At 53.7% G+C, this 24349-nt stretch overlaps 8 protein-coding genes across 8 annotated transcripts; 6 read left to right on the plus strand and 2 right to left on the minus strand.

Moving 5' to 3' along the window:
- Positions 1–1002: 1002 nt before the first annotated feature.
- PG997_009600 (uncharacterized protein) lies at positions 1003–1828 on the plus strand (the record flags this gene model as incomplete). Its single annotated transcript, XM_066813915.1, has 2 exons — positions 1003–1584; positions 1790–1828. The coding sequence occupies 2 exons, from the start codon at positions 1003–1005 to the stop codon at positions 1826–1828; spliced, it is 621 nt and encodes a 206-aa protein (XP_066665877.1).
- A 2950-nt stretch (positions 1829–4778) lies between these two features.
- Positions 4779–6461, plus strand: PG997_009601 (uncharacterized protein; the record flags this gene model as incomplete). Its single annotated transcript, XM_066813916.1, has 1 exon — positions 4779–6461. One exon carries the CDS (start codon positions 4779–4781, stop codon positions 6459–6461), a length of 1683 nt encoding a protein of 560 aa, XP_066665878.1.
- Positions 6462–7080: 619 nt separating this feature from the next.
- Positions 7081–7606, minus strand: PG997_009602 (NADH dehydrogenase- alpha subcomplex- subunit 2; the record flags this gene model as incomplete). The annotated part of the gene is made up of 3 exons (XM_066813917.1): positions 7081–7181; positions 7269–7375; positions 7521–7606. The coding sequence occupies 3 exons, from the start codon at positions 7604–7606 to the stop codon at positions 7081–7083; spliced, it is 294 nt and encodes a 97-aa protein (XP_066665879.1).
- Positions 7607–8155: 549 nt separating this feature from the next.
- PG997_009603 (uncharacterized protein) lies at positions 8156–8998 on the plus strand (the record flags this gene model as incomplete). The annotated part of the gene is made up of 3 exons (XM_066813918.1): positions 8156–8379; positions 8608–8760; positions 8836–8998. 3 exons carry the CDS (start codon positions 8156–8158, stop codon positions 8996–8998), a joined length of 540 nt encoding a protein of 179 aa, XP_066665880.1.
- A 5074-nt stretch (positions 8999–14072) lies between these two features.
- Positions 14073–16936, plus strand: PG997_009604 (uncharacterized protein; the record flags this gene model as incomplete). Its single annotated transcript, XM_066813919.1, has 5 exons — positions 14073–14484; positions 14539–14757; positions 14850–15080; positions 15149–16732; positions 16803–16936. 5 exons carry the CDS (start codon positions 14073–14075, stop codon positions 16934–16936), a joined length of 2580 nt encoding a protein of 859 aa, XP_066665881.1.
- A 969-nt stretch (positions 16937–17905) lies between these two features.
- PG997_009605 (uncharacterized protein) lies at positions 17906–18466 on the plus strand (the record flags this gene model as incomplete). Its single annotated transcript, XM_066813920.1, has 3 exons — positions 17906–17952; positions 18057–18241; positions 18345–18466. 3 exons carry the CDS (start codon positions 17906–17908, stop codon positions 18464–18466), a joined length of 354 nt encoding a protein of 117 aa, XP_066665882.1.
- Positions 18467–19056: 590 nt separating this feature from the next.
- PG997_009606 (Ribosomal lysine N-methyltransferase s.t1.c11) lies at positions 19057–20510 on the plus strand (the record flags this gene model as incomplete). The annotated part of the gene is made up of 2 exons (XM_066813921.1): positions 19057–19176; positions 19269–20510. 2 exons carry the CDS (start codon positions 19057–19059, stop codon positions 20508–20510), a joined length of 1362 nt encoding a protein of 453 aa, XP_066665883.1.
- Positions 20511–21223: 713 nt separating this feature from the next.
- Positions 21224–22375, minus strand: PG997_009607 (uncharacterized protein; the record flags this gene model as incomplete). The annotated part of the gene is made up of 1 exon (XM_066813922.1): positions 21224–22375. One exon carries the CDS (start codon positions 22373–22375, stop codon positions 21224–21226), a length of 1152 nt encoding a protein of 383 aa, XP_066665884.1.
- Positions 22376–24349: the final 1974 nt, after the last annotated feature.

Consider the following 24349-nt stretch of genomic DNA (forward strand, 5'->3'; position numbering starts at 1 on the left):
TCCAAAGGAGATGCTTTACCCCTTCATGCAGGACTTCTCTATATAAGTCGACGGTGTCAGGAGTGAAAGGGATGCAGAATACATGTCAGTGTGAGCAGATCATTAAAATCATCTACAGGATGTAAAGGTCCCAGGAGCAACTGGGAACTGGTGCATCAGAAAAACCCCAGGCATGACGGGCTGATGGTAAGCTGGTCTGGTTCAGGCCACAAGATGCTGTAGCAACACAGGGGACTGCTCAAAAGTCCACGGGCACATACAATGCCTTGACTGGGTAGGTGTTAGAAAGCCGAATTGTTGAAGCTCTGTTTACCAGGCAAGGCAGGCAGCTACCCAGCTCCCAAGTAGCAGTTTTCTCCCACCCTTCCATTCAATGTTCAGGATCAACACAACCTCCTCTTCCCACCACATACTTCAGACAATATACTGCTTGTCAGCATCTACCAAGCAAGAAACTGACGCAGTCATTGCCAACCTTCCATCTCTTGTGTCGTTTTCTTTCTCCCTCACTACTGATCTTTTGGTATGTTATTCAGACCCTCTCCTATCTAGTGATATCCAAGTGACTTGGTTCACATTCACTTCACCTTCACCCTTCCAATAACAACAATAATTTGCAAGGAAGGGGGCAGAAAAATTGTGCTGCCATTGCTGGTGCAGTACTTTGACCTTCTCCAAGTTCATTCTCGCAATAATTTCTTGAGCGGAGTCCACTGTCTGCTCATACTTGTTGTTCTCACTCTATTTTCATCAACACGCTCAATCAATGCACTGTACAAAATAGCCACCAAGCCTGCCCACACTGCTTTATCCAGTTGAAGCAAGAGCATTGCATGGCAATCCCTCCACCTTTCGCATATCAAATTTACCGCTGAACACTGCAACTGACGTTCATGAACCAGGCCAAGTGTTTGTACAGCATTCCTCTCCTCACCTTCCTTTGTACAGCACGACCCAATCTCTTCCGTATGCTCATCAGCGCTTCCGCCATTCACCATAGCAATGGCGCACTTCAAGCCTGAGTTCAATGCCAGAGAAGGGCCTCCTTCTGACTGGGATGACATGAAATATCTTGCATTCGAGCCGCCTTTGGAGTTTTTCACGAAGCCGCCCAAACACTTGCCGGCTTACTTCTCAACTCGCATGGGCACAAGGCCACGTCGTGACCCTGACGTGCTGCCCACTTCCCGTGATATTTCCCCATGGGATGCTGCCCAGATCAAGGAGGCCGCAGACACCATCCGGACGTATTGCTTCCCCATATTCAAGCATATTAAGCAGCCTCTGTCTTATCACGACCTTCACAGTTATTGGGACAGCACTGATCTTTGGGAATTCGGCGTCCAGAACTTGTGGAATGTTCTGCAACATCTGTACTGGGAGACCCAACGTGAGCTACCTGACATATGCTCAGAAGTTCGCGTCCATGTCGAAGAGTGGGTAGGTGTACTGCTGGAGAACCTCAGATGCCGAGAGAGCCTATTGAAGTGGGATGAGGACGAAGACGGCGACGATATCCTCGGCGCGTTCCAACCGGAGGACTTGAAGGATCTTGATGGTCTGGACATGTATTGGCTTCCACTGGTACGAGATGTTCTGAAGTGTGTCCGCGGTCATCTTCGACGAGGCACATACAACCCTCCTCGCCAAACAACCTACAAGCCAATCCCTTCTTTCAAGGAAGATCTGAAGAATAATCATGGTTTTGCTGGTTCAGAATGGAGTTGTAAGTCGATAGGCAAATACCCAACAGCATTACAGCGCTTTTCTAACTGCAATCACTTCCTAGTTCATACAACTGCTCGACGTCCTCAACGTGCTGTGGTAGATCACGAGGACACGGCCTTGGAACTGAAGAACGGAGCAGCCACCGCGGAGACCTGCATTGTCGATAGGACCACAGCAACAGCTACCAAGGTCCGGCGTAGCTCCACTACTGAGACTGCTGCCACTGGCGAAAACACTCTTGCAACTATAGTGGACAAGCCTGTGATTGGCATGGAGACCCATGCTCAAGAACAAACACCAAAGGCTAGCACTACCTCATTCGGTGTCCCCAATACGCAGAATATGGTTCGCCTGAGAGAAGTGACTTACTCCAGCGCTTCCCGTCAGCACGGCCTGACCGTAGCGCCCCTGTCACGGAACACCATCCGTGTTCCATCCGTTGCCCAAGTCTTCTCTGACAAGCCCCCGAATGCTGCTCCTGGCTTATACACTCCTGGTGACCAAACCCACCCGTATTACTATCCGAGAAATTCAACAGCTCAAGGTTCACGTGCCAATGGTATGAGGGCCCCTGACGGGCATCATGGGTTCACATCTCATCCACAAGCGTCGAAGCCGCGTCAACCATATATGTCGCCTCTTGAATCTGGATATGGAGCAGCCACCACCCACTTTGGGTTGAACGGATCAAGAGCTCCTGCCACTTCGACCTACGATAATGGCTATGTTGGGCCCAACAACTACTCTGAGTACAACGGAGCCGCCGCCTACGGGCCAGTCTTCGTTCATCAGGGTCAGAACCGACCCATGAAACCTCAGTTTCAGTCGTCAACATCACTCAATGGTCCGTCCCAACAAACAGCTCCGAGACCCCAGGCTGGTCGACGATTTTCCAATTTAAGACATGAAAGCAACAGCATTTGGCCACAAGTGTCAAACAGGCATCAGCTCACAAATGACTTTCACCAACTGCCCGGCCAACAACACGCCGCCCTGCGTCACCATAATGGAAACCCCCGTTGGGAGACTAGCACAAGCAGCTATCCTGATCAGCCTTCAGCCCCTCGACCCAGGGGAACCTATGCAGTTGATTTTAACCAGGTCGACAACCACCACCAAATGCTGCCGCAGTCGTTGGGCACTTCAGGCATTCGCCATCGTAGGGATACATTATCTCTTATTCACGACGTCTCAGATGACCCTAATTGCCTGAACGCCCACCGGATTAGGACAGCGAGTTACCCTCTTGGACAAACTTATGTTGCTTGTCCTTGTGACTTCTGTGGAATCAAGGACCGTACTCTTTATGTCGGTTCTTTTCGACCAGGAGAGCTATCAAGTCCCGACGCAGAGAAGAAGGTATTTGATGCTTTCTCCGCATATGGCAATATTGAAGACCTGTCCACTACTCAAGCTCGTGCCTCTGTATTCATCAGGTAAGAATTGGTCTGCACTCCTTATTTCCTCTAACCTAGTTTGCTGACAATGATTTCAGATTTAGCAGAAGCAGCTCAGCCATTTTGGCAAAAGGCCAACTTCACGGCAAAATGTTCGATTTCTGTGAGGGTAGTATCAATGTGAACCATGCCGTTGGTTCACAGTACTACAAACCATCCCAATTCCATCGCCAGACGAGGCCGAACAATTCTACCATGAATGGACCCGGCATCCAAGGTGGCGCTCTTCCTGGACAGGGCAATGCATTACGGCCAAAGCAATCTGCAACAGTTCCTGGAGTTAACGATGTTTTGAGTCACATGCAACACTCTTCCTCAGTTGATAAGACTTCACAAGAAGGCGCTGTGATGATGCAAAGTACCACGTTGCCAAGACAGGATGATGTTACGCAGCCGGCCTCTATTGGTAATGAAGATGCTGCCACGCGTTTGGGCACAGCTAGTGAACCTGACAAGCCTGCGGGCGATGCACGCGATTCGACTATATCCGACACGTCGGGGGAAGCTTTGGCTTATGACAGCATCAGTGTCAGCGAGGACAGACATACCGGCGAGGATAAGGCCGTCGGCGGGGGCAAGGAGACCAGTGAAGTTTCTGATCGCGATGTTGGTGACGATGCTACTGTGGATGAGCAGGGAGGGCAACCCGCATCCCAGCCGTCCAGCCGTACCATAACCCCAACCCCCATACCCAGAGATCAGGAAAACAGCAGTCCCCTTTTCTCACCTACAAACGATGCCTCTGGCCAATCATCAAATGCACAGGACGACCGATCTCTCAACACCGAGACCACCACGCTTGACTATGGCACTGTAAGACGCTATCCAAAGAAGAGAGTGGGTAACCGACAGCCCATTCCGATGGACTGGGTAGCGCCACCTTCCAGCAGTCCAAGCAAAGCTCACCAGGCTGCCCATCAAGCTACTCGACATACTGACGTTTCTCCTTCTAGAAACCACAACTCTGCTTTGGATGATCTGGGTGCCTCGTCTCAGGACATTACACCGCGGTTGACCCCACACGGAAACAAGAGTAAGAAAGGCAAGAATAAGCCTAAAAAGAACCAGCAGAAATCGGGCGAACAATCCAGTAGTTACATGCTACCGGCCACTGCCTATCAGCCCGCCAATGAAGCTGTATCCGAGCAGCTACCCTCTCAACCATAGCATGGTTCGGGAAACACTGCTGGAGCTTCACTAAACCCCCAGGGCTTTGACCTGCACTCTGAGCATCCCAGATCTCCACGTGGAAAAGCCTTGCAGGGACGTCAAGGATCTGGTCCGGCCAAGACCATCTCAGGCCATCCTCGGGAACACCATCAAAATGGGCCCAATGCCACTTGGCAACACGAGTTCCGGTATCCCTCACATGCCGTAAGTGGTGCAAAGAATACTGATTCTATGTACACTTCTTCCTATTTCGAGCCCAAACCAGAAAGGCCGATTGGTTATTCTACATTGGGCCTTTCTCCACCTCGTCCATCAGGGTCCAACTCTCGAGGACAAGCTTTCGAGGAGGAAAGAGGCAAGAGTGTCCAAGAGTCATCAGAGACTGGTTTGGCAAGCCAAAGACTTCACGAGAAAGGTAGCGCAATGCCGTTCACGTCACCCACAACAGAGCCCTTCCCCCAATATGACGAGTATGACTATCAGAATGTGTCACCTCAGACATTCGGCTTTTCATCCCGAGCCTACGAAGGCGCATCTGCAACCTCTGATACTCACATGAAGAAGCCACACCTCCTGAACCCGGAAGCGGTGGAGTTCGTATCGCCCTCCCGTACTTCAGGGACACTGACGGAGGCCAACACGCCTTTGAACGCTGGAAAGGGCATCGCGGCTCCATTGAAACTCGCACCCGTTGTGCAACTGCCCATGGCGCCAGCCAAGAGCTCTGGAACGTCCCCTGCTGCTATTATGCCTACTTCACCAGCCAAACCAGCAGCCACCCCTACCAGGCAGCAGCATGATACCAGTAAGCCTAACTCTCTTGCCCCTGGCATGAGTGACCATAAGGACAACAACAAGGGAAGGGAAGATGGAGACGAAAAGGATGAGCAGAGTGACATAAAAGACTTTGCATCCTTCAATAAGTCTCGGAAATCTACAGCTGAATCTGTCATCCCAGCAGATGAGACTGGTCAGGCAGAAGAGCGAAAGAGCCCAGCAAAGAAGCAGCCCTTGACCAAACACAAACAGAATAAAAAGTCCAAGAGTCAGACCTCACAGGGCACTCATGCTGCAGAAAATGGCAGTGGGGGGCAGGCCCAGAAGGAATCTGGTAAAAAGACACAGTCATCCTCCGATGATAGACCTGCAAGCCATTCGAGTGACAAGGCAGATAAGCAAAAGCTCGGAAACAATCAGAACCAAAAGCAGGGCCAGTCTGAACAGAAAGGTCTCGTTTCCAAGGGGTCTAATGCCAAGGGTAAATCTGCCGCCAAAGAGGTTCCTGATAACCAGCCTGTTGTCCCTGGCGCAATTTGGGTAGAAGGAGGCGAGCCCAAGAAGGCTACCAAAAAGAAGAATCTAAAGCGTCATGCTTCTAAGGGTAAGCCAGTTGCGAAAGCGGCCGGTAGCAGTGTTGATGCCGCTCCCACATTGTCTAAGGAGCCGGATTGTAAGGGAGAACAAGGTTCGGGGTCTCAAGCAACAAGCCGTGGAAGTAACTCTGAGCACAAGGCTAAAGTCAACCGAAGGGGCGAAGCTGAGAATCAAAGTGGTCTCGAGAAAGCCGTGGTTCCAGCCCCAAAGGCCAACTCGGATGCCGTTGCCACAGCTTCAACCGAGACTGCAGCCGAGGCTAAGGAGCGAGAGACTCCTGCCAATCAGTCCAACGAATGTGAGCAGAAAACTTCTAAGGGCTCTGCCACAGAGCCTCATAAAGAGGCAGAACCCTCCTCCTCCACCCAGGCCAAGAAAGGGAAGGGGAAGAAGCAGAAGGCATCGGCCGCAAGCCAGAACGTCACTACGCAAGACAAGGACCTGACGGTCCCGTCCGTCGTTGCTCCTGCTCCTGACGATACCAAGGTAGAGCGTCGTGACACGATGGCATCTCTGAGCAAGGCCGACCTGCCATCAATTCTTGACGATAACGACGTGGCAGCTTTGTCTTCATCAGGCACCAAGACCCCGGATTTGCGCGATGCTCCTGCCCCCGACCGTTCTCCCTGGAGAAAAGACGGCAAAAACACGGCATCGGAAAAGAGAAATGAAGAGGGCGCGAGCGTCGTTCCGGAGACATTGCGTGAGGGCGAGGAGCGTAAGGGTGGTTAAACCCTCACTCAAGCCTCCTTTTGCCTGGTCCTTCATGCCTGGTATCATGCTAGCACCACAGCAGCACTGGCGCCAGAAAGAGAAGGAATGTTGCTGATGATCATACTATACATTTGCCTGCTCTGTTCCCTCCGCATTGCACTCGTTAGGAGGTTAAGAAAGGAACCGAGCTTGATCAAGGCCAGATGACCAAAGCATATACAGGATCCAAGCAATTGGACACATCTGAGAGAAGGATATGCCATTATGGCTTGATCATGCCCCAAGGTACACGGGAAGAAAGAAAGACAAGAAGCTATGGCTGTTGTGTTAGAGTAAATTTCCTTGCATCTCCGTAGTTGATAATGATAATGGCTATGCTATACCCCAAACCTTGCGATTTGTGCTCTGCAATTGCCAGACACGAAACTGCCCAAGCTAGATCAAAAGACTCATGCAAAGAGCAGGTGGGAAAAGCTGGCAGTAGAGTACTCTATTCGCACAAGTCTCGTAGTTCGTATAGGCAATAAGGCACTACGATGCCCCCTCTCTATAGGTCATTTCCACCATTTGGCTCTGGTACCGGATGCTCCTATGGCTTTTTCTTTCTTTCCCAGTATAGCTACAGGGATCCTTCTTTTTAGGAAGTGGCGGACTCGTTCTTAACCAGCGTCGTCACAGTATCCTCGATCTGCTTATCGGATAAACCCTCTAGGCTCTGGCTCGTCTCCTTTCCGAACTCTGTAGTCGATTGTTAGCACTCGCCATCTCCGCCTGGTAATCCAATCCGGATATTCCGTGCAGTTGGGGATTGCTGGTATGGCATACCATATCTGGCGAACACCTTGGGCAGAGTGCCGGCTGCCTCGCGCATCATAATGGGGGTCTGGGGGTTGTTCTTCTTCATCGTCGGGTACGCGCGGAGCAGGAACGATCTGTAGATAGGGCATGTTAGTTGGATTTTCGGCTATTGGTGCATCTTCCCCTGTGATCTGGAATCGGCCGTCCAGGCCTTGCGCAGGGGAAGGGACGGCAGAGGCTCGCGGTTGCTGTTGTCGGTCGACCGTGGGTTATCCGTACCTGGTGGCTGCGCTGTGCTCGCCCGTCTGGCAGAACAGGAAGCGAACCTCCTTGAGGCTCTTGGCGAAAGCGTATTTGCCCGACATGGTTGCGCAGGCCCAATTGGGATTCTTGAGGGGTGTGCTGGGTCGGGAGGCGGAAACAGTGGTGGCTTTGAATAGCTTCAACCAAGCAGCAGTAGACCAGTCCGATACCCGAGCTTCAATTGACGTTAGCTGCAAGGTTTTGCATAAAGATTTTCCGGAGCTCAGCGTTGCATAAGGCTGAAGTTATGCACATACCACCGACGCTGACGCTGACCTCACTGTGATGAATCGAATTGGAAATTGGGGAAGGGGGTCCACCAAATTTTTTTTTGGTGAGCATCCAGCCTACTCCGATTAAGTCCGGGGCGCAATCCCTGCCAATTCTGCTGTGGCCGACCTATCATTTTCGTCCATGGGCGTGGGCTACCCTCCCTCCATTGGAAATCAGCTCTACGTCCTGCTATCGGAGTCCCGTCATTCCCTTCACTTCCCTCCCTCTGACAATTCTTTCGGCGCGCCTCGACGACATCCAGCCTGCTCGAAATTCTCTACCCAACCCCGACAATCAATCGATTCCGAGCGAGGGCCATCTACGGAGAGCATACAGCAATGTCGGCGACAACTACCACCCTCTTCCGCGCCGCCCGGCCGGCCATCTTCCAGCAGGCCGCTACCCGAACCGCCTTCACCACCGGCCGTGCCAATGCCTTCCGTAACTTCTCACAGAAGGCTGGTCGCCGGTACCAAAGCACAGCCGCTCCCGAGACGGCGCAGGCCGGCTGGTTCGCGCGCATGTGGAACAGCCCGGTCGGTTTCAAGACGGTGCACTTCTGGTAAGTCTTTGGCCGGATACAGTTCCTCGGTGGTCATGGGTCCAGCAAAAGCCTGGGTGAAATGTGTGGACCAGCATATAGAAGCAAGCAAACCCTTCTACTTTGAAGCGCCAATGCCAAGAAAAGACGTCACGGGATGTCAGTCGGGGATATGAGACATTCAGGGCGCATAGCACGCGAGCACTTTCCGCCAACCAATTGGACATGATGCTGACATCGGAACTCCAGGGCTCCCGTCATGAAGTGGGCTTTGGTCATTGCGGGCATCAGCGACTTCGCGCGACCTGCTGAGAAGCTCTCCCTTACCCAGAACGCTGCTCTTACCTCGACCGGCCTGATCTGGACGAGATGGTGCACGATCATCACCCCCAAGAACTACCTGTGAGTTTCGCCCCCGTTGTCTATCTCCACGCATTCATATTCAACAAAATTTCTGACGGATGGATTTGCTCAAAGCCTTGCCGCTGTCAACGGTTTCCTGGCCATCGTTGGTATCGTTCAGTGCTCGCGTATCGGCATGTACTACCGATCTCAGAAGAACCTGCCCTCTACTGCCGATGAGGTTAAGGAGGAGGCCAAGGAGAAGGTCGAGAAGGTTAAGGATGCTGTCAAGTCATAGATTCGATGACATGATATCGACAAACATCTACCAACCCCGGGCAACTTTCGTTAGACACCTGGGCCAAAATTGGGAATTTCTGCGCGGGGACCAAGTCGAAGAGTTTCTGTGGCACGACAACGCGTAGGGTGACACGCACATATGCCGTCTCAGCTAATGGTGCGGATTTGCATTAGACCTTTTCTTAAAAATGATAGAGGCCGGGACACCTGTATAGTACTGCAGTCTACAGATAACGCATTCACTTTCTGAACAACCTACTCTACATACAAGCATGCCCCTGCGCAGACAGCTGTTCTGGCGGCAGCTCCCTGGTTTGAGAAGTGCCTTCAATGGGAGAGCTGACGCGGCGACCATAACTCCTATCGTAGATGTGTACAGTCAACATCGAACAGTCTCCCAGAGGCTTCCTTGATCTCTAGCTTCTGCTAACCTGGAAAGCTTCTCTATATCACAGAGGAGAGCATGAAGTTGAGAAAGTAACCACCGCGCTTACAGCTATGTAGGTAGTGACCAGCCAGCCCAGGAGATCCGGACAAACCCACAAATCTGGATCCGGACCGCGCTCTATAAAGGGGCCACAGGCCGGGCACCGGCCGAACCTGTAGCTTACCTCGGAAGGGATATACACCACAAACGGTGACCGGACGCGTGGTGTCAATTTTCTGCTTAAGAAGATGCTGCTTACTCAGAGTATGGGTAGTTCGGCAACGCCAGCTTGCGTACGTACGAGCGATAGCCCGGGGTTTCGCGACTTATGTCGGTGATGCTCGCCCTGGGAATTTCACCTCCACCCCCGGAAATGTTGCTTCGAATTCGGTCTGGACATGGGAAGAATATTGGGGGCGGATCGGCGGATTGCTCGGGCCTGAGGAGCGGGCTGTAGAGACGGGAGGGAGGCTCGTCCCGTGGCAGCTCCGGGACTTAGGCTTACGGTTCGTCATTAAATGGGATGAGTGATGCGCATGCCCGGGTGTGTTGACGAAGGTGCCGAATTAGCCTTTCGTCAACCCCCTCCTAGGTGTCAAGCCTCTGGAGATCCACGAAGGACTTACGTGAAGGGGCTTGTTGTACGGCTTTGCAATAGGGATATCGAGACAAGGGATATACGATACTTCATTATAGGGGAGCTGACCCGTGAGTTCGTGTACGAAATGGAGCGAGCGAACATAGACAATATGTACCTAGGTATGGAAGACTCGACCTTTGCAGCTCCAGCATTGTAAGTAGCAAGTAAGGCTACTCGGATCGGATGACAGATGTGTCGCGAAAGCAAAACCAGGCTGTATGATATCAAATCCACATCAGTCGGTTAAGAGGACAGCGCCAGGGCCAGCAGCGAATCTGGCAGGCTAACCGGTTGGAAGTTGTCGCCGGGGGGTACGGAACCTATTATTGACCTATATCGTTACTGTTATTGGCAGTGTGGGAAGATATAGTCTGAAACGCTCCCCTTTGGCCGTTCCCACGCTTTGACTCTTCATGGCCACCAACATCACCGATAACCCACATACGATGTTTGTTGGTGAGACGGGGGAAAGAGTGTCCGCTGCGGGTATCATTGCAACGGCTGGCAGGCCACTCGGTCATTGTGGATTCACTGAGCGCCGATGATTATGCAAAGTTAGAAACATGCGAGCACTGTACCTACCGTTTTGGATAGTCCAAGGCAATGAGGTTAGGTAGTCATGGGCGCAAGACAAATAGTTCATATCAGATGTAGACTCGAGTGAGTACGGCCATGGTAATTTGTCACGTTGAGAGCTAGGTAATGTAACAAGGTTGTCGCATTGACGAATAGTAGGGCCGACATGTGATAAATGATGTTACTCGTCGTTCCAAGCCATTGTTTGTGAGTGACTATAGCTTTTTGGGCGCCGTAGTCGAGTTCTATACGGTGTGGCGGATTCCAGAAGACGATTAGCCCCTTTTTAGTGCCCCGGATCTATCCCGCAACTTTGTGTTTTGGCCACCTCGATCGTTTCTCTGCGCCAGAACCGTATTTTTAGCGCATGCAGGAACGCGGCAGACCTGCATCGGTGCCGAACGAATCACGATGTGCAATGCCTCGTCTACCAGGGCATTCTCTTGCCGGCTTGGTTGGACCGCAGAAACACACTTACTTTTTCCTGCGTGCGGCCAGCCAGCCAGCCAGTTGTTAACAGGATGTATGCAGACGCATAGTGAAAAAGTACATGCACGCTGTATTACTGGCTCAGGTTATCGCAGAGACCGGGTGGCATTCAAACAGAGCTAGATTGTTTCAACGGGTCCCCGGTGCATTGAGCGCATTGCAAACGCCCCAAACGGAGTTCGAGAAACAGGCCACAGCAACCAAAGCAACCTAATTCATCAATGTGTAATGCCGTAGTCTTGGCTAGTGTTCACTGCCCGTCTAGCTCCGACAATGGTGGGAATCTTCATGAACCAATGACTCGGCAGGAGGCCATTGCCACCTGCAGAAGCCAGCCACAATAGTAGTAGCAAGGACGCTGCGCCCTCTATGCCGCCGCATATATGCCGTTATATTGTGTGCACAGCAAGTTACCCAGGGAACCTCAGTCCAGTCTGCCAGTCAACTTACAATCTGGTAGGTACCTAGCAGGGGCAGGCTTTCCTCGAACGAAGTGCACGGGATGGAACTGGTAATTCATTCCTATGCTCGGTGAAATTAGAAAATCGTGACGTGGCCGTGCGGAATCCGGCCCAAGAGGCCAAGTGACCAAGAGACCAAGAGACTAGAGCGAACAGATCTTTCTTTTCTTTTCGCAAACCTGACAGAAAATGGTATGATTATGTTTTGGAGGAGAACTTACGTACGCCTGGGGAACAAGACGTTCTGGGCATCGGATTCCCGGCACCCTGAGCTTCCGCAGTGTGACGAGTGCCCAGCGTGCATGGCTCAGATGTTACCTGCTACTACTTACTAGAACAACGTGGGCAGGTGGGCAGGTGGGAGGTGGGAAACAAAAATCTTGGAGGGTCCTGGAGCTACGCCCTGCTCACAGGTACTGGCAGGGGGGGGATCGGGGGCAGTAGACAGGCAAGGGGTGCCACCAAACCGATGCCCATGTCGATTTTGATACATGAAAGACCCTCTCTCCCACCTGGCGAACACTCTCCCTCGAAGCTAGCACCAGCTATCAGGAAACTAACTCAATGCACTTGCATCAAGCCACAAGGGAAAGCGTGGTGGAAGATAGGTGAGTTTCGGGATCGAAGCGGCATCATCACACTAGAGGTAGCTGCCGCGCCGAGGATCACAAATACAAATAATGTGTGTGTGTACCTTACCTTTGGGTACTTATGTAGGTTCGGCGCTGTGACATGGACCGATCCAATGGAAGAAGGTTGGCTCAAGAGTGGTCGTACATTGTGCTACTTCCAAGCTATTGATCCAGATGAAGCCCGACGTTGAAATGAAATAAACGGCTTTCGGTACTTGGTGCTTCGCCCGTCACCGTTGATATAGGTGTCATTGGGAATACATGAGGTGAGACTCCATAACCGGAGGGGCAGGGCTAGGTAATAGGTACATGCAGACACTATCTGTGGGGTCCTGATGTCCAGTCTTGATGGGAGATACTTTGAGGGTCTTGTCTCAGCTGTAAGAGAGAGCACTAGGTTGTAGGCCAGTCCAGAAGCCTGCCCGCCAGACAAGTATGAAGGAGACGGGAGGATATGGCAGGTAACACGTCTTACCATGGACTTGGGCGTACATGCGCAGTAGCGAGTGGTGAGCAGGACAAGATACTGTGTACGCACGTACATGTAGGTAGGTAGGTATGCAGCACACAGCATACTTGCTAAGGTGAATAGATCATGTAGCCTGCGCCGAAGTGAACGACTCGCGGGAGAGGAGCAGCACTGAGCGGACGATGGAAGTTCGGCATCAGGTACAGTACCTACCCCCAAGTACATGATGCAACAGGCCGGCTGCACGGTTCATGGATACCCCTTCCCGAAAGCAGCGGTAATAAGGGCGCTAAAGCGCTTGCTTTTTTAGAAGAAGCTGGGGGCGGCCAAGGGGGCGTAGCCTGTAGGGGCGTAGGGGCGTAGGGGCGCTGCATGCCATGCCATGCCATGCCAGCTTCTCTCCTTCGTCTGATGTTAGGTTAGGTAGGTAGGGTATTAGTACCTTCTTCCATCGACAGTTCAGTTGGCTGTCGTCTTGCAGCATATTGAGTCTAGTCCTGGCCGCGTCAAATCTTAACTTCGTCTGTTGATCGGAGCCCTCATCGCAACTTTCCACAGCTTATTATCAGTCAAGGCATACCCTCGGTCGCGACAAGCAAAAGCAGGCCATTCATCCCCCTCTTGATCTGGTTTATCGGTGGCCGCCCACAACGTTACAAAGTGCTCGCTTTTGTCGGCTGTGACTTTGATTGCATTGGTCGTTACATACTGAGCCATTGTGTAGCCTGACTAAAACGTACACAAGACAAAACCGCACTAGGTACCTACTCATTGTTCGCCCGCCCACGTCCGTCCATCTCGCTGCTTCAACCACCCATTCTTCGTTCGGCTGATCAGGACGAGGGTTTCATTCGGTTCTCACCAGGGCGGGGACTTCTTATTCCTCCATCGAAGCCAAGAATCGCATCCTTCATTAACATCCGCATTCCTTCATTGTAGTGGTTCGTGGTAGTGCAATCAAGTACAGTACCAATACCTACCCCCACCTGACAACACCACGCGCCAGTGCCCAACCCGGCCAGTTGGCATCCTCGAGGCCTGCCGAAACTGGCGATCATTATCGAAGCGAAACTACTGGGTCCCAACCTTGGTTCCGCACTCCCTGCTCCGAACTTACATCCACCCACCTGGCGAACTTCGGATCTTCGTGCGCCAACCTTTTTCCCCTTCTTCCTCACAGACATTTCATTGCGATTACGCACAGAATTATAGAAATATATTCTTGAGCCAACAGATGGCTTTTCGGTTCTAAAGGCTACGACCCCAAACTCTCCCCGAACCAGGTCCACGACTGGAGGTCGATTACTGGTTATTATCGGCCTCTGGCCAGCTGAAAGCGAAGGGACAAGGAACGTCACCGTCTATCGATACATAAATCATGGCATACCCCGGAGCTCAACGACCGTACGCTGGCATGGCCGCGCAACGACCTGCCCCGCGCGGAGGAGGAGGAGCTTATCCGGGTCCTCCACGACAGCAGTTTGACCAGTACCAAGACGATTATGGCTACGAAGGCGGTTTCGACGATTACAACGATGGTTACGGTCCTCCGCCAGGCGGGAACTTTGGGCGAGGAGGCCCTGGAGGATACCCGCAAGACGCTTATGGGCCACCGCCGGGCGGGCCGGGCAGAGGGAGACCACCACCGATGGGCGGAAGGGGAGGACCCATGATGCGAGGAGGCCCGCGAGGCGGTGCTCCAATGCCGGGACCTGGCCGTGGATATCCTCCTCCTGGCCGAGGAGGGCGTCCTGGGCCTCCTGACCGATCCGTTTCGTCAGATCCATCTAGTAAGCAGCTCCAAACCTGGGCGCAACTTCGTTATCTTGACTAACCAAGCAAAGTGGCACGCCAAGCACCTCTAATGAGCCCCCAAGAACGAGATTTCGGCGGAGGCAGCGCCTACCCGGTGTTCCCAGGTCAAAAGCGAGCCACAGACCTTGACGAGGAATCGCGCATTCTCGACAGCATGCAAAATATGGATCTCAATGGCCCTGGCCCTGGTCCTGGTGGGAACAGACCCCCGCAAAGACGCCCGACTATGGAGAGCGACTACGGTGGCGGTAGGCCTTCAATGGACAGCCAACGCGGCGGGCCAAGAGGGCCTCCCCGAGAGGATACCCCGATCCCAGGCGCGGGCCTCCACCAGACCAAGGTTACGGCGGATACCAGGATGATGGATACGGCGCGCCTATGTCCCCCGGACGCGGAGACTTTGGACCCCCAGAACGCAGCATGACGATGCCGAACAACATGCAGCCCCCTATGGGCATGCGGAATGGACCTATGCCTGCACGCGCAGATAGTGCTCCTTACGCTGGGCCACCGGGACGGGGCCCCCAAGGCCATCAACTGCGCAAGGGAATCGCCCGCCACCCCAAAGAATGTACCCGAATCAAGGACCGCCTGGACCTATGAGGCCTCCAGGACCTCCAGGACCTCCTGGACCCCCAGGGCAGTTTGATCAAGGTTATGATTACCAGGCTCCTCCACAGCAGGCATGGGGCAACGAGCCCATGGTACGAGCCTCGTTTGGCGATTTCTACGACGCTTATTACAACCCACGCGACAGTGAATACCACCCCCAGGGCCCTCCTAATGATATCCCCGACTTCGACGCAGCACCGGACCATGGTCCTCGGGCTTCACTTGATCAACACATGCAACCTGCCCCCCCGGGTGGCATGGCTCAACAAACCGGACCTATGCGCTTCCCTGAAATAAATCGGACAAAGTCCCAACCGAATTTGCGCGAGCCCCAGGCGGCTGTCTTTGAGATGGCTGCTGAGATGCCACCTGTTCCCAATGGCGGTTTCCAGGCGTATAATGGACAGCCTATGCCTCCTCACCCTCAAGCTGGACCCGGAAGTGGACACCCAGCGCCAATCCGTCCTGGCTTGATGCCTCACTCGATGGTTAACATGAATGACAAGCCTACTCCCATGCGTCAATATAACGGCCCTCCGCCTGCGGCAATTGGCGCTCAGGGAAGACCCCCGCCACAACCAATGCAGAATGGGCCACCTGAGCCAGTACCGGTCACAGTGGAGGAATTGGAACGGCTGCGAGCAATCATCAAATCCGATCCAAACGACCAGGGGGCCGCCTTAACGCTCGCGAAAAAGCTCGTAGAAGCAGCTGACGTCCTTGTACCGAGACTTCCAGACCCTAAAGCAAGAGCACGTTCTCGAGAGCGCTACGTCGTAGACGCCCACAAGATCCTCAAAAAGCTTGTGAGTGCCCAAAATCAAGACGCAATGTTCTTTCTGGCAGACTGCCAAGGCCGTGGTACATTGGGCTTCGAGCCTGATAACAAGGAGGCGTTCACACTATACCAATCAGCGGCGAAGCTGGGTCACGCTGCTGCAGCTTACCGTACCGCAGTCTGCTGTGAGATTGGACACGATGAAGGCGGTGGTACACGCAAAGATCCGCTCAAGGCAATTCAGTGGTATAAGCGAGCCGCTACGCTCGGCGACACACCAGCGATGTATAAAGTTGGCATGATCTTGCTCAAGGGTTTGCTTGGTCAACAACGGAATCCTCGCGAAGCTGTCGGCTGGCTTAAGAGGGCAGCAGAGCGCGCGGACGCGGAGAATCCACATGCATTGCACGAGCTGGGTCTTTTGTACGAATCGGCACAACCAAACGATACTATCCTGCGTGACGAACCGTACGCGTTCACGCTATTCGAGCAAGCGGCCAATTTGGGTTATAAGTTCAGTCAGTTCAGAATGGGTTGCGCCTTTGAGTATGGTCTCATGGGTTGCCCCGTTGATCCGCGAGCGTCCATAATGTGGTACTCGCGAGCGGCAACTCAAGAGGAACACCAGTCGGAACTTGCATTGAGCGGTTGGTACCTGACGGGAAGCGAGGGTGTGCTCCAGCAAAGCGACACAGAAGCCTATCTTTGGGCCAGGAAGGCGGCCCAGGCTGGCTTGGCCAAGGCAGAGTACGCCATGGGTTACTTCACTGAAGTCGGAATTGGTATCCCGGCAAACATGGAAGATGCCAAGCGCTGGTATTGGCGAGCGGCCGGTAAGTCCCCACCGTCTTAGTCCGAGGTGACAGCAGGGTGTAGAAGACCGAGCTGACTTGATTTCTGTAGCCCAGGACTTTCCCAAGGCACGGGAGCGTCTTGAAGACCTCAAGAGGTCCGGTAAGAACGGGCCGCGCCCCCGTGAGCGAATCTCGCGAAGCAAGATTGGCAAGCAGCAGGAGGGCGAGTGTTCGGTGATGTAGGGCGCCCGGACACTGCCAACCCCGCCGCCTCCGTTGGATGAGACCGAGTTGGCAGTTGAGGCATCGGAAGCGTTGGACGACGTATTCCCAGCTCGGAAGACCTCACTGCCGACGCGCAAAAGTTCAAGCACGTCTTTGGGGGACAAGTATGGTCGTCCTGGCGACCCCAAACCACGGCTTGTCTCGCAAACGCCGCTGTGCGATCCGTTCTACGACGCTCGGCCGTCATTCCGTCGCATAGCTTCGAGATAGTCTTTTGATAAGACACCAATTACATGAATATGATACCCGGAGGATCTGGATTCCAGCTTGAGGGCTCATTTATGAGGGCTGCCGCTCTTGAGCTGGCGTTCTCGAGCGATGGCGATTTGATTCATTTGCTCTATTTAATGGGCCGCCACCTGTTGTCGAAAGGTACGGCGTTTTCGATACGACGGCGGGATTCGCATACTACCATTTGCATAATGCATGGACGGGCAAAAGAGACAGCGGCATAACGAGACGAAGAAGGGCGTTTGTAGAAATATCCATGTTTGGGTTTGTTTTCGGGTCTTTCCATCCTGTAGGATTAGTATTCGTTGGGAGCATGCCTCCTTGAAGAACGGAAGGAGAAGAAGCTGAACAATACCAGGCGTTTTGTTCCCCAATCCTGACATCTATTACGAAGTGCCAATTGCCAGCCAGTCTTAGCATCTGCCTGGGGGTGATTTGATAAAGCCACGCCCATGTGATGCTCACATTGGGCCAATCGTTTTTCAGCCACAACAGTTGCCGTTATCGATAAGCAAGACCCTTGATTGGACTGAATATCGTCATTGAAGTCTACTAGACTGCTGGATGCATAACTGACTTTCTACGTTAAGCGTTGTGACGGCAGCGCAACACGATCTGAGCCGCCTCAAGCATCACTGCGCCCTGTCTGAAAGCGTGCGACTTTCTATAGCGACAGCCGGGAAAACAAGAGCAAAAATGGCCAGGAATGGGAGATTGGGCACTTGGCTCAAGATGCTGGCAGTGTGAGTTCTTTCTACTGCCTCCTGTCGCCCTCGCGCGCGTTTTGCAACTGCGCTTTCGGATGTGAAATTGATCGAAGCTGATTAACGGCATGTTCGCCGTACAGAGGCACCGTCTGCTGCGTCGGAGGCCCCGCGCTCGTCTACTACGTCCAGCCGACCGACGAGGAGCTCTTCAAGCGCTACAATCCGGAGCTCCAGAAGAAGAGCCTCGACCGCCGGTACGAGCGGCAGAAGGAGTTTGACGACTTCGTCACGCGGCTGAAGACCGATTCCAAGGACGATCGCCACAGTACGAAACCCCTAGAATCCTGCCCCTCGTGGCCGTACTTAGCCCGCCCGGAAGCGCAATGGATGAGGGGCTAGCTTGCTAACATTTTGTGCGCCTTTAACAGTATGGACTGTCCAGGAGGAAGCGAGGAGGAAATACAGGGAGGAGCGGTTGCGCGAGGATGCGAAGAATGCGGCGGAGGCAAAGGCAAGGCAGGAGACCTTGCGCAAGGAGTCGGGACTATGAACTGTGTAGGGATCCAATGGCAGTTGCCGAGTGTTGAAAGCATATACAGGCGTTCTTGGGAGATGGTCACTGATTCTGGGTGGGAAAAATTGGTGTTTGTACTATAATGTGCCTACTCTGTATTCTATCGTACGGATCTCTGTTGCGACAGGTTGGACGAAGCAAATGCAGATGGCATTACACGATGTAGGTACCCCCGGGGTCAACTGTTTGGTGTGGGAGTGTGGCGCAACGCAAGCAGTCCAGTCCACTCCACTCATCCCAACTCTTGTTTCTGGGCAACAGCTAGCATGAAATGCAAAATGATGGATCATGGTCACAACGACGACGTTATGAGTGCTTCGGCCATTTGGGTTTCTGTAGAGAGAGCGATAGTTCGATTCAGACCTGCAAACTGCGCAACCTTCCCGTTCAATAATTCATTTCAGCTCTTGAACATGTCAAGAATATCCCGCTAAAGGAAAGCTCGAGGCCCAACTTACTGACGAGACAATTAATCTATTCGTATACATACTTGCTTTATACGCCACAGTCAGTGTCTCTGGCTTGCGATTATACCTTAGGTACACACCCAATCAAACCGGCCTCTCATGGAGCCTCACGAGCAACTCCTCCAATGGGCCGAGGCCAAGGGCGTCAAGCTCGACGGCATAGCGCCTCAGCGCCTACCCGGCCGAGGCATGGGTATAGTAGCCACCCGCTCTATCCAAGTGAGTTAGCCGCCTTATCATCCTTCTACTTCTTCTTCTTCTTCTTCTCCCGCCATCACCCGCTGCTTCGCATACTGACCAATCACCAAAAGCCCGATGAGATCCTCCTCGAGGTCCCGGCCAGATGCCTGCGCAGCATAGAGACGGTCCCCAAGGCGCTGTCCCGCCGCCTGCCCCGGGACATCTCGGTCCACGGCCTGCTCGCTGCCGACCTGGCCCTGGACGCCAGCGACACCTACGCGGCCTGGAACGCCGTGTGTCCCACGCCCGCCGACTTCGCGAGCATGCCGATACACTGGCCCCCGGCGCTGCAGGAGCTGCTCCCCGGCCCCGCGCGTGTGCTGTTGGCGCGGCAGCAGGCCAAGATCGAACGGGACTGGGCGGCCGCATCCAAGCTGTTTCTTTCTCCTTCGACTCCTTCTGCTTCTTATTCTTCGTCTCCGTCTTCCTCTGCACTTGACGTCGTCGTCAACGGCGTCAACGGAGGCGGCGGCGATGATGACACCAACAATATTGTGAAGACCAATGACAAGGAAGAAGAGGGGAAAGCGGAAGCAGTAGACGACGCAAATGCAAACTTGTTGAAGCAAAAGTTCGTCCACGCCTGGCTCCTTGTCAACACGCGCACCTTCTACCACGAGAGCCCCCGCCTGCGGCGCCGCGCCAAGGAGGACCGCATGGTGCTGCAACCCGTGGCCGACCTGTTCAACCACGCCGGCTCACGGACGGGCTGGTGCCACGTCGCCTTCGACGCCGCCTCCTTCACGGTGCGCGCCGACCGGCCCTACAGCGCCGGGGACGAGGTGCGCATCTGCTACGGCCGGCACGGGGGCGATCTGTTGCTAGTCGAGTACGGATTTGTGCTAGGTGGTGATAGCGACGATGACGACAACAGCAACAATAACGATTGTCTGGAGGAGAACTGCTGGGACGAGGTCGGCCTCGACGACGTCCTGCTGCCGCGCCTCAGCGACAGCGCCAAGGACAAGCTGTCCGAGGTCGGCTTCCTGGGCGGCTACGTCCTGGACGCCGGCACCGTCTGCTACCGGACCCAGGTGGCCCTGCGGGCGCTGTGCTGCCTGCAGACGGGCCGGGAGGAGGAGTGGCGGCGGTTCCTCGAGGACGGCGAGGACGCCGACGCCGCGCGCCAGGGCGAGGTGGACGGGGTCTTCGTCGGCATGCTCGAGGAGTACCGGGCGCAGACGATTGGGAAGACGCTGGCCAAGGTCGCGGCAATGGAGGAGGAGGAGGACGATGCCGCCCCCTCCGAGGAAGGTGGTGGGGGGCCGTCGTCGTCGTCGTCGTCCAAGGCCCAGAGGGGAGCTGCTGTGTAAACGCTGGAGGCATGTCGATAGACTCGTCCGGATCACCATTGAGAGGTTAAAGGGCGAGGTGAGCGTGAATATAACCCATTGAACGAACAACCAGGCGCCCTCCGGCACCATGCTGAAATAATTCGTCTGACTGCGAGGCCAGTTCTGTTCTTCTGGCACCCGAATTTCTGTAGCACTTGGCATGGCGTCATTGAATGAGGCCCATACTACTTGTTGCCAAGCAACGCCATATCCCCTTGATGGCGAAAGCACTGCTCTCACCGCATCAAAATAGATATCTAAGTAGATAGACGGGCTTTTCGACGATTCACGGAAAGGGTTATTATACCAATAGCAGCGTTTAAGGGGATATCCCATCTGCCGCTGGCTATGTCAAGTCAGTCGACCAATCCGTCACCAGCTATCCCATTACCAGTGTATCCAATACCAAGCCATCCCAAGTCAGCTGTTTACTCCAGCTACCCTAATGCCACCAAACAGAGAGCCGGTGTCACGTCAGATGTACATAGAAGTGTGTAATGATCAATCTGATTAGTCTATCTGAATCAGAACTCGCAAATCCCTAATTTCAACGCCGTATCATGCAAAGAGCCCAAGCTCCTGGTGAGCCGCTCTTTTGAAAAGCCCGAGCCACAACGAGAGCGCCCCTAGCGACGGGGTTCGGGCTGCCGGTCAGGTCTGAAGCCATGGGCGATAGAGCTCGTTGGAGTATCCTATTCTCCACGAGGTCTCTTAGCACCGTGCGGGTTCTGCTGCCACTCGTTGCCTCCAGACTGGTTGGCGCCGCCGAAGAATCCGGGGTTGAACTGAGGCTGCATGCCTTGGAAGCCTTGCATACCGCCGCCCATCATGCCCATACCACCCATAGCGCCAGGCATACCTCCGGGCATAGCGCCAGGCATACCACCCATAGGCATGCCACCCATATTACCCATGCCCATCATGCTGTTGTTCATGCCGCCACGGCCACCACGATTCATGCCGGGGCCGCCACGCATACCACCCATCATGCCACCACCGCGGAAGTTGAAGCCGCCTCCCATGCCACCGTTGTTGAAGCCGCCGCCGTTCATGTGGTTGTTGTTAAAACCCATGCCCATATTACCTCCGGAGAAGTTGCGGTTATAGCCACCTCGGGGACCATTAAAGCCACCCCGACCACGGAAGCCGCCACCACCACCAAAGTTACCACCCATGTTGTTGGAATTGTGATTGTTGAAGCCGCCAGCAGTGGAGCCTCCACGGCCCGCTTGATCCTTGTGACCACGGGTAGGAGCATCCTTGGGCAAAGTCCGGAACGGGTTGGAGGGACCGTGGTAGATGACAGACGGCTTTCGGTTGCCAGGGGCGACCGACCACTCGTCAAACTCATGTTTGCCAGCAGTAGCTGCTTGCTGCGATGTGAAGTCCAGATACACCTGGCCCTTGCTCTTGCCGTTCACCTTGTGCTCACTAAACGTGATGTCTTTCAGCTCGGCTTCCACTCCGGCCTTTTTGACCAAGCCGCGGATGTCATCGTCAGTTGTCCACCATTGCAGTTCGGAGATCAACAGTGCGTTAGTTGCACCAGGGTCAATAGGCCTGTCATCTGAACCTTCCTTACGCTTGACGCCCTGATGATGCTGAGTCTGGGCACCTGCCTCGTCGTAGGTGTCCATGCCATTGTGAGCTTCGCCCTCGCCGTGGTAGTCGTCTTGGCCATTATTCTGGGCATGTGCTGTGTTGGAGCCGTTCGCCACAGTCACCGAAGCATTAGATTCATAGGCTTGGGCGTTGGCGTCCTGTGCGGATGAATCATGACCACCATGCTGCTGGTCAGCGGAGCCGTCTCCGTAGATATCGATCTCGAACTCCTCCTCGGCCATTTTGTATTTCGTTCAGAGGTGAGGTGAATGTGATTCTGTTGTTACGAGCGGAAGGTGCAAAGATGAAGAACAAGCACCCAGTTGGCTGCTTTGTTACGATCACAGTCGCTGGGTCTTTAGAGTGAGTATTGCTCTGTATTTCGATGTAAATACAGGAACGGCCTGTTACCCCCATTCCGTTATATCAGTCTCAAATACAATGGCAAGAAGGAAACATTTCCCAAAAGGAACTTCAGACAAAACAGAAAGACAGATGCGCCAGGAAGGTAGAAACACAATACGTACACTCCAAGCTTCTGAACGGACAAGTACCAGTGGGCTGTCTCCCTGCTTCTGCTTCTGCTTCTGACGACAAATGGAATGCTGGCAAGACGAAGCTCTGTGCTTGCAATCTTGTGACCCAACGCTCGGCTTTTGGGAGTTTCAACTCCTTCGTTGCGTAGCTTCAGCGGGAATGGTATGATACAAATTGTGCAGAATGGCTCTTCCCCTTCCTCTTATGAAAATAGCATAGGACCTTGAGGGGTCGTGAGTCTCTCGAGTCTCGCGCCTTGGGAGTGATGTTGAAATGGGCGTGGGCGTTCGGTTGGAATGCCTGGAAGGTCGTTCGATATCGAGTAGCTGTCCCAGAATGGTCAGTGACGGGCCGAACGGCAGAGTAGCAGGAGGTGTAGACGGCGGACTTACAAAGGCTTGTAAGGGTTGGAAAAGAGCTAGAAGTACAGGAAGGGCACGGAATACAGTAGATGCGCCGCAGGGAATCGAGGCTGGCCAGATGGAGCTATAGCAGGCGCAGGCGTGAGATGTTTTTTTTTCTCTCTCTCTTCTTCTTCGGGCTGTCGACTGCAGTATTCGCCTTCGGGTATTGGGGAGTGTGGCGAAGGGAAGAGGAAAGCGACGTGTCCGTCTGAAGATGGCGTCGCTGTTGTTGGTTGGATGTCGCAGCCGGAGTCAGGCTTTACTTACAAAAAGCTGATGTCGGACGACGGGCAAGGGCGGGCTTATGGTGTAGGTATGGTGATGAAGTAGTGGTAGGCCTGTACTCCATTCAATGTTCAATGTTGCAGCTTGAGCGCCGAGCTTGGGCTCTCAATCGGCTTGCAAAAGACCCCCAAATGCTAAACCGACCCACAGATATAAGGGGCTCGCTCACTGTTCGGGTAGGTACGACACTGGGTCGCTGCCACTTATCCCTGTCTTGTCGGGTGCGCGTCTGCCCTCTAGGTTAGACTCTACGCAGGGAATGAATGACTTATGCATATATCCAATCTGTCGACTAATGCCATTGAACAGCGTATCATGCTGCGGCAAACCAGAGCTGAGCATGGACATTCTGCCAACCAACGCCCGCATAATACTCGAGGGGAATGGCGACTACATACGTAGATACTCGAACCAACACCCGAATGCACACACATTACAAGTGTAACAAGTCAATTTGCGGCTTCTATCAATTCAGCACACCTCGTTGACTATGGGGTTGCAGGGCTGGCTGTTGTTGGCTCACCTGGTGTCTTGTTTATGTCGCTTACTTATTACTCACCGTAGGACAGGTTGACTGTGTTGCCCGCACGTATACATACTGATGGTGTTACATATGCGACTATGCCGTTGACGTTGCTGGTTGCCAAGCTGCTCCCCGGCCGCCGCTATGTACAAGTACCTGTCCCCGACCGACCAACCAAACCGATGGCACAAAGGGCTACCCGCCCGTATGGGGATGGTGTGGGTTAATCAATCGATAAGGCTTGAAGCTGGCCGCGGCTGGTGGAAAGCGGATTGTTAGTCAATGTACCTAACCTTACAGCCAGCCGTCCAGCGGCCCAGGGAAGGAGGCAATCTGGCCGCATCGAACAAATCCCCATTAAAACTTATCGGAGAGGCGAGGCAAGCTGCTCAACCCATTTCCCACCACGCGACATACATCACCACTTAATTATTCCACGCAACATACCATCAACGCTCCTTTCACAT

This window comes from Apiospora hydei (assembly GCF_038363865.1).
Source record: "Apiospora hydei strain CBS 114990 chromosome Unknown utg000007l_segment0_segment0, whole genome shotgun sequence".
NCBI classification, from domain to species: Eukaryota; Fungi; Ascomycota; class Sordariomycetes; order Amphisphaeriales; family Apiosporaceae; genus Apiospora; species Apiospora hydei.